Consider the following 9,286-nt stretch of genomic DNA (forward strand, 5'->3'; position numbering starts at 1 on the left):
AATATAATAATATATATATTAACAAGACTATAGTTAATGTAGTTAATGTAGGTAAATGAGATGATGCCAGTGCAAAAATGAGCCTATGATTTTTTTTACTTTGTATTTTAATTTTATTTCAATAGTTTTGGGGGAACAGGTGGTTTTTGGTTACATGAATAAGTTCTGAGTGGTGATTTCTGAGATTTTGATGCACCTATCGCCCAAACAGTGTACACTGTATCCAGTATGTAGTCTTTATTCCTCATCCCTTCTCATCCTTCCCCCTGAGTCCCCAGAGTCCATTATATCATTCTTAGGTCTTTGCATCTTCATGGCTTAGCTCCCACTTATAAGTGAGAACATGATGAGGTTTGGTTTTCCAGTCCTGAGTTACTTTGCTTAGAATAATGGCCTCCAACTCCATCTGAGTTAATACCTAATGATTTTTAAAGCAAATTTTCACATTCTCATCATCGATTCACCTTTCCGTTATATTCTGAAATGCATACTTAAGTGTTCACATTTCAAACAATAATATAAAATTCGATGCATTTTGACTTCTGTGTTGTTAACAGTGCTAAAAATAAAGATTTTATCAGCTCATGATAAAGGCACTCATGTTGAGGTCAATGTGAAGATTAAAAAGGTCTTAAAATCTACCAAATTGAAGATTTTCCGAGGAAAGCGAACATTATATCCAGAATCGTGGACGGACAGAGGATGCACTTGTCCAATCCTCAATCCTGGTGAGTATCAGACTTTCCTGTCTTAGTACCTACCTTGTCTCTGCTGATTTGCTCCTTGTCTTACATCCTCTGAAGCACAACATAAACTCAGCAAGAATGTTTCTCCTTTTCACCACCTGACTCTTGCAGAAAATCCCAATGAAATACTTGGAACTAACATCGAAAGTGTTTCTCTTCCATGTGCTCTATAAAAGTATAATATTTTAAAATCCAGCAATATAATTCTATCTTAAAAGATTGGTTCCAGGTGCCAGTTGCATAGAAAGCACTTTCATGAATTTATCTGCCACTTGCTCTTTATCTGAAAGCTAGGTCCTATTACAGTAGAACCTGTTCCCAAAGGAAGTTCAAATGCACAATTCCATCTGTGGAAATAATATTGAATTCATTTCGACTATTGCATGAGAAGCATCTGTTTCTCCTGGAGAGAAAACAGCTCTCAAGTTCTCATCATCTCGTTTTTCATGAAATGATTGTTCTGGTCTCCAATTAGAAACAGCAGATATAAACAAAACAAAAACTGTAAGATGATAGAGCAACTTGAAATGGAGACAGATTTGATTTGCACCTTTAAATATGATAGAAGTGAAGACAAACCAGTAAGCACAGGGATTCTTGCTCCAAGCCCACATTTCATCCTGGGTCATAAGCTGCTTATTTCTTTGTCTCCCTCATCAAATTTGAGGATGGGATTTGGGCTTCTGATCATAGTATCTTCCATGCCTACCATTAGTACCCAGATAATGGTAACATAATACTTAGATAGCAGGTTCTAATAAATCATAATTCAAACAATCGTCTGCATCTCCACGCTTGTGTGGCTGTCATCTGTCTATGGCACTGAAGAAACAGGTGCATTATTTACGTTCTTGATCTAATTTCTTCCCCATATTTTAAACCCACAGTTACATGGATTTTTCACCCAGCCTGGCCAACATCGTGAAACCCCATCTCTACTAAAAATACAAAAATTAACTGAGTGTGGTGATGGGCACCTGTAGTCCCAGCTACTTGGGAGGCTGAGGCAGGAAAATCGTTTGAACCTGGGAGGTGGAGGTTGTAGTGAGCTGAGATCACACCACTGCACTCCAGCCTGGGTGACAGAGCAAGATACTATCTCAAAAAAAAAAAAAAGAAAGAAAAGAAAGAAAGAAAAGTCTTTTGCGGTCTTTGATCAATAAATTCAAGAGAAACAGATAACTGAAAGACAAAGACGGAGCATAAACTAGCGATAAAAAAAATCCCCTCTGTCTAAACAAAGTCAACACTGATACATTATTTTGATTTTGGCCAAGTGTTGACCAATGTCTCACATTCTTTTCTACCCTTTCAATAATGTATTTAAATTAATTTAGATTTTAATAAGGAAAAGGTTAAAAATAGCATTTTAAATTATAAAAATAAATAAATAGATAGACTGGGCATGGTGGTTCATGCCTGTAATCTCAGCACTTCAGGAGGCCAAGGTGGGAGGATAGCTTGAGCCCAGGAGTTCTAGACCAGTCTGGGCAACACAGTGAGACCCAGTATCTACCAAACATTTTTTAAAAAGTTAACTGGGCGTGGTGGTGCATGCCCGTAGTCCCAACTACTTGGGAGGCTGAGGTAGGAGAATCACTTCAGCCCAGGAGGTCAAAGCTGGAGTGAGCCATAACTTAGTCACTGCCTTCCAATCCCGGGCAAACAGAGCAAAACCCTATCTCAAAAGAAATCAAAAATACATAAATAAATAAAATTCCAAAGAACGAATTGAAATCATAAGAATCTTAGGCTTTGAATACAGGAAACTAAAAATAACTCATGTAAGTTCTATTTCCCAATGATTTGTGCTTAGGGCCTTCTCTTATAAGAGCTTTCCTACTGTCTTGGAAAAAGAAAAAAAATAACAAGTCTGCCCAGTTTAGTGACATTAAAAACAAAAGCTTTAACCATCTGAGCCACCCTCCAGGAAGTGAACTATACTTCCTAATCAAGTTTCTGCCAAGCTGAGTCAAAGAATCAGCTGAGTTCATCACAATTGAAAACATAAGCGCAATTATTCAAAGAATTCTTGAAAACATGTTTACTTGCTTTGAAGAAAAGACTGGAACTTGCCAAAGCAAAACCAGACACTCTTTCATTTTACTTTGTTTTTCCAATTTTACGAGTTCAATAGCTAAGGCCAAAGAAAGCTGATAAGAAAACTGAAACCTTACACACCAACCTGCTTCCTTGGCTGCTTTGGAAAAGAAACAATTCTATTGAGTACTCCTGCATATTCATTCACTCTTAATTCATGCATACATGTACTCATTCATCAGTCATATTCTTTAGAATACCAAGACTAGCACTAAAGTATTACATTTTTTTCCTATGGATACAAAATAAACTTTGTGTTTTCAAACATGTAGCAAAGTAGTTGTCAAAACCCAGGAAAATAAAATATAAATGCTAATAAGAGATGTAAAAGAACATTGTTTTGCATGTTTATTTTTGGTATAATTTAACTTGCATTTACAGTTTAAATTAATGGTGAATTCCTGTTTGTCCTATTTTTAGTTTCAAAGTAAATTCATTAAAAAATACTAGACTTAATCCTGAGATGTCTTTTTTTCTTTGTTTAAAAACAGGATTCTTTGCTCCGTTGCCCAGGCTAGAGCGGTGGTACGATCACTGCTCACTGCAGCCTCAGCCTCCCAGGCTCAAGCAATCCTCCTGCCTCAGCCTCCCAAGTAGCTAGGACTACAGACAGGCCACTACACCCAGCTAATTTTTGTTTGTTTTTTTGTAAACAGGGTCTCACTATGTTGCCCAGGCTGGTCTTAAACTCCTGGCCTCAAGCAGTCCTCCCACCTCAGCCTCCCAAAGCACTGGGATTACATGCAAGAGCCTCTGCATCCAACCCTAACCCTGAAGTTTCTTAAAAATTGTTTATTGTATTTTTAAATGAGGACTTTATTATTTTAGACATTATACAGTTTTAAGGCTACCAAATATTGAGATTCTGGTTCAGGCAGAAGCTAAGGTTACCTTTTAAATAATTTAAATGCCTTTTCATTCATTTTACATTGTACTCTCCAGTGTTAGAAACCTCTCTGTGTCATTATTTTCCTTTTTCTCTTTTTCTGAAAACACCATAATAGCTTTTTTTTTAAAGTTTAGGATTCGTTTCATTTAATAATCTTTTAGCAGGGTGCAGTGGCTGACACGTGTGATCCTGGCACTTTGGGAGGCTGAGGTGGGAGGGTTGCTTGAGCCTAGGTGTTCGAGGCCAGCCTGGGCAACACGGCAAAACCCCATCTCTACAAAAAATACAAAAATTAGCCCTGTGAGGTGGCATGAGCCTATAGTTCCAGCTACTCAGAAGCCTAAGGGGAAGGATTACCTGAGACTAGGGAGGTCAAGGCTACAGAGCTGAGATGGTGCCACTGCACATCAGCCTGGGTGACAAAGTAAGACCCTGTCAAAAAAAAAAAAGAAAGAAAGAAAGGGCAGGGAGGGAAGGAGGGCTAAAGGGAGGGAGGGGGGAAGGTATTTAGGGGAAATTTTTAAATTCACATTTCTATCCCCCAGAGATCATCTCTGTTAAGAGCTTAATACAAATCCTTTCCAATCTTCCTCTGTGTGTATGTATTTTTTAATCAAAATGATATCATAATATATGCTCCATTCTGTAACCTGCATTATTCTGTTAATAAGCTTTACCTTCAATTTCAACTTATTTTTGTACTATCTAATACTCAGGTTATATTTCTATTTCCCAAATGATCCCAAAACGTCCTCTAGAGCTGATTTGTCCTTGCCAGTATTCAATCCAGGATCACACATCACATCTAGTTCTTCAGTCCCTCAAGTCTCTCTTATTCTAGCACAGTTCCTTTTTTATGACTTGTTGAGGAAACCAGGACAGAAGCCCTATCCATTATCTGACCATCAACATTTGTGTAGTTGGTTTGTGGTGGTGTTTAGCTTGTTCCTCTATCTCTTCTATCTCCTGTAATCTCTAAAGAAAGGCTTGATTGATTCAAGACAAACATTTTAGATAGAATCTTTTTTTAGAGATCATTGTGTGCTTCACGTTGAATCATGTAGAATGCATATAGTACCTGGATAACCTCCTGTCTCTAAGGTTGACCTTTGGATTACATTGAAGGCAGTCTGATCTCTCCATTGCCAAAATTTTGTTTTACCTTTAGAGATAGAAAAGAATGAGTGTGGCATTCTGTAGCACTATATATACAAGTATCCAGTTTTCCATTAAGCATTCATGTTATGACTTTATTGCCAATTGGTAATCCTTTCCTGAATCAATAATTTCATTAGAGTTCAATAAATGATGTTTTTCCAATTCTCTTCTTTCATTCGCTGGCACTTTTCTTTAAGAGGGCTTTTTCTCCCAAGCTGGGCGATTAAGTTACCATGAAATACAGTTCTTGTTGTAAAGACAAAATAAATGCTACATTTTTTTCCCTGTAATTTCTAATTTTCAACATAAGTGGTTTTAACAGCTGCTCCTAAAGATGACAAATTAATTTTTCTCTGGCTTTCTCATTATTTAGTGTCATTTGGAATTATGGATTTCTATGGATTTACTGTGTTTCCATACACACAATTGTTATGTTTCTTGGTGCTCAACTTATCACAACTTTGACAAGTTATAACCCCTTCCTGCTAGCTGCTGTGTCCTTTTAAAAAGACCCACATTTATCTTTGAAAGCTTTCTTGTTTTTTAACACAATAAGATGTCCCATGCTCAACTTCCTGCCCTGAACCTGGAATAAGCCATTTTCCAAGAAGCCTTTTTTTGTCTTGTGTTAGTGAAACATGTTATTAAAGACCACAGTATGTTTGTTACAGGTGTTCTTTACTGCTGGGATGACATTTTTTTCTGTCATTTCAGTGAAAAACAAGCAATGAATCAATTTAAAGTTTAAGTTGATATTTTCAGTTGAATTTTAGCCTCTAGCATTCACTTAATTTTTAAAAGTATGTCTCTTTTACATTGGAAAATTTTTTTAAGACGGGGTTTCACCATGGTGGTCAGGCTGGTCTTGAACTCCCAACCTCAGGTGATCAGCCCGCCTTGGCCTCCAAAGTGCTTGGATTACAGGCGTGAGCCACCATGCCCGACCGGAAAGTTTTACTTTATAAACGTAATTATTTTATTTATCTTATAATTTTTAAAATTTTTCCTAAATACCAAAATCTACATTACTACAAACATTAACTGAAGACAATTATATTTCTTTTCACTCATCTATAGGTAATGAGACTGTCCTTTAATTTCTTGGGTGTATTAGCTAAAACTTGTAATTTAAAGCCTGAAAATAATTTTGAATTACAAAGACATCATGAGATCTAGTCAAGTTTTATCATTCATTTAGTTTTTTTAAATATATGACAAATATCCTATTTCAAAAACACATAGGCTTTATATAGGGAATATGTGTTATTTTGTAAAATCCATAGCTTCCTTCCAATTTGTTTTCCCAAATGCTTGTTTTACTTTTATAAAAATCCTAGGCTGGGTGCAGTGGCTCATGTCTATAATCCCAGCACTTTGGGAGGCTGAGGCAAGTGGATCACCTGAGGTCAGGGGTTCGAGACCAGCCTGGCTCAACATGGTGAAACCCTATCTCTACAAAAATACAAAAACTAGCCAGGTTTGTGGTGCATGCCTGCAATCCCAGCTACTTGGGAGGCTGACACATGAGAACTGCTTAAACCCAGGAGACAGAGGTTGCAGTGAGCCAAGATGGCACCACTGCACTCCAGCCTGGGCGACAGAGTGAGACTCCGTCCAAAAAAAAGAAAAAGAAAAAACAAAAAAACACCTCCTTAATATACACTACCATACACAGCGAGTCTCCAAGATATACTCATCTAGAGCAATACGGTACATGAACTTAGAACCCTCGGTTCTTTGCCACAGAGTGTGGTATAGGACAAAGGAAGAGTTCTAGAATCAGCAAGACCTGAGTTGAGCCCAGGTGCTGCTACTTACAAAAAGATACTGAACAAGTTTCTTAGCCTTACTGAGCCTCAGTTCCTCATTTGCAAAACAAGAAGAAAAAAAATACCTACCTCACAGGATTATTTTCAAAACTAAATGAGATCATACATGTGCTGAGCACAGTAAATGCTTACTAAATGGCAGCTATTAATGTCTCTTCTTATTCCAACACTGAATATATAAAACTACTGGAGTTGGCCAGGCATGGTGGCTCACACCTGTAATCCCAGCACTTTGGGAGGCTGAGGTGGGCAGATGGCTTAAGTCCAGGATTTCAATAACAGCCTGGGCAACATGATGAAACCCCACCTTGACAAAAAAAATATGAAAATATTAGCTGGGCATGGTGGTGCACACCTGTAGTCCCAACTACTTGGGAGGCTGAGGCAGGAGGATCCCCTAAGCCCAGGATGTCAAACTGCAGGGAGCCAGGATCGTGCCACTACCCTCCAGCCTGGGTGACAGCAAGACCCTGTCTCAAAATAAATACAAAAGAAAACCTGCTGGAGTCGTATCTCTCCCTTCAATAAAGGATGATACTATATAGCCCCGAATTTTATTCTCTTTTAGGTTTGGAATACCTTGTAGCAGGACATGAGGATGTAAGAACAGGCAAACTAATTGTGAATATGAAAAGCTTTGTCCAGCACTGGAAACCTTCTCTTGGAAGAAAAGTCATGGATATTTTAAAAAGAGAGTGCAAATAGCATTCAGATGGATAACACATAATGGCACTTCCCTATGTACAAAACACAAGCTTTAGAGCAAGAAAACCTCAAAAAGGAAACTGGAATTTTTTAAAGTGCCAAAATGTATAGAAATGTTTCGATGCATGGGTGTCATCTAACTTATCGCTTCTCGGCCCATGTTTAAATACAGTTTTATTTCACAAGGAGAAATGAAAACCCCTACACTGACATGTTTTCTACGGGACTGATTCTGAAACTCTTAAGACTATTTTAATAGCAGCATGACATTTAGCAGTAATCCATTAAGGGCAGTACCTCTAACAAGGAACTCCTTCCAGCTTCAGCTACCTTACTTACATCTGATGCTACTGAAGGTAATGAATGAGGTTTTAAGGAATCTCCAACCCTGCTATCAGAAAATGTAAAAAAGAACCTTCTTTTGTATGTTATGCATGAACTTTGGTCTGTAGGTGTTAAATGGAACCTCTCCATATGTATATAGCGTTTCCTTGTATAAAGCACTTTACTACCTATCACTTGTGTTGTGAACGTTTGGAGGCTGCTGTTGACAGAAAAGGGTGTGTGAGGAAGCCTGCGGAAGCAGAAGCGCTGGCACGTGTGGACAAAAGTGACCATAGGAAGGAAGTTGAGCTATTTAACTCTGAATACTTGGAGAAACTAGGTGAAGATGTGACCAGCAAGGAGAATACGTGTGCGTGAAGTCTCAGCTTCGAGCTGGAGGCTAGATCCCAAGATGACAGCCATGAGGAAACTTTTCAAAAAACTAAACAAGACAAGACTTTAAAATAAGAGAAAGAAATCATACATGTAGACCTATCCTTGGCTAAAGGGGAAATGGACTTTAAATTTTTAAAAGCTCATTTGCAATGCACTTGTATACACTTCAAAAATTATTGTAGACACAGAATTTGTTATATTTTTGTGCTTAGTATTTAAACCTGAATATTGAAGTTTTCTTCTTCCTTGTCTTAACAGTAATAGTCATTATATTTACCTGTTTTTAAACACGATGTCATAGTCAACAAATTACAGTTTTTCATTATTACTCATCTTCTGTACCCATGCATAACCACTATACATAGTTTCTTTTGTACTTGAATATACAAAACACGAACACAGTGCCATATGAATAATTTCACATACAGATTTTTTTTCCACTGAAGTCCTGTGGACTTGCAAAAATATATATATATTGCTTTGTTAATTTGTTTTTATATTTCATATATGGAATAAAGGAATATGATCTCCTGATTTTTGTCTCATTTATTAACTCTTTGAATGATGCTAAAGATTATTGTCTCATAATGAGGGAACTAAAATCTAATTCATTAAGAAAATAAAACAAGACCCTGGTATTTCCACTCTGTTACTTGAGGATTTTGGAATGGAGTGGAAGCTAACTCAGATGAATTTATTTTCTGTAGCCTTAGACACAAACGTTTTTCAGCTGATACATTGTGATTTTTATATTACATTAATTTTAACTAATTTTAAAAGCAATAAATGTTCATTGTTGAAAACACAGGAAAAGTATAATGGGAAAAAATATTTATGCTCCAGTCATCCTGGGATAAGAGACATTAGCACTCTGGTGTCTATAACGTAGACTGTTTTCTGTGCATATATATATACATTTTATATAATTGGAATTATACTAAACATAGCCTTATAAAATTTGCTTTTTTACCTGTAGAATGTCTCTTAGCTTCTTACCTATCCTATCTTATCCTGGTAGATGGACCACTAACTAGTATGGTTAACATTTAGAAGCAACTTATAAAACATGTTGGTAAGTATAGCATACCAAGAAAAATATTTTAAATACTTCAGACACAGGATTTTCCATTTCACTTTGT

The 9,286-nt window shown here is 37.0% G+C and overlaps 1 protein-coding gene across 2 annotated transcripts in view; it reads left to right on the top strand.

Moving 5' to 3' along the window:
- Nucleotides 1–8,681, top strand: part of NTN4 (netrin 4) — a 124,943-nt gene extending 116,262 nt beyond the window's left edge. For both annotated transcript variants that reach the window (XM_039472271.2, XM_074402391.1), the window contains exons 9-10: nt 558–728; nt 7,291–8,681. In XM_039472271.2, the coding sequence (XP_039328205.1) occupies nt 558–728; nt 7,291–7,427 (308 nt within the window). In that variant the 3' untranslated portion in view covers nt 7,428–8,681. The remainder of the gene's footprint in view (nt 1–557; nt 729–7,290) is intronic.
- Nucleotides 8,682–9,286: the final 605 nt, after the last annotated feature.

Source organism: Saimiri boliviensis, chromosome 7 (genome assembly GCF_048565385.1).
Source record: "Saimiri boliviensis isolate mSaiBol1 chromosome 7, mSaiBol1.pri, whole genome shotgun sequence".
Lineage (NCBI taxonomy): Eukaryota > Metazoa > Chordata > Mammalia > Primates > Cebidae > Saimiri > Saimiri boliviensis.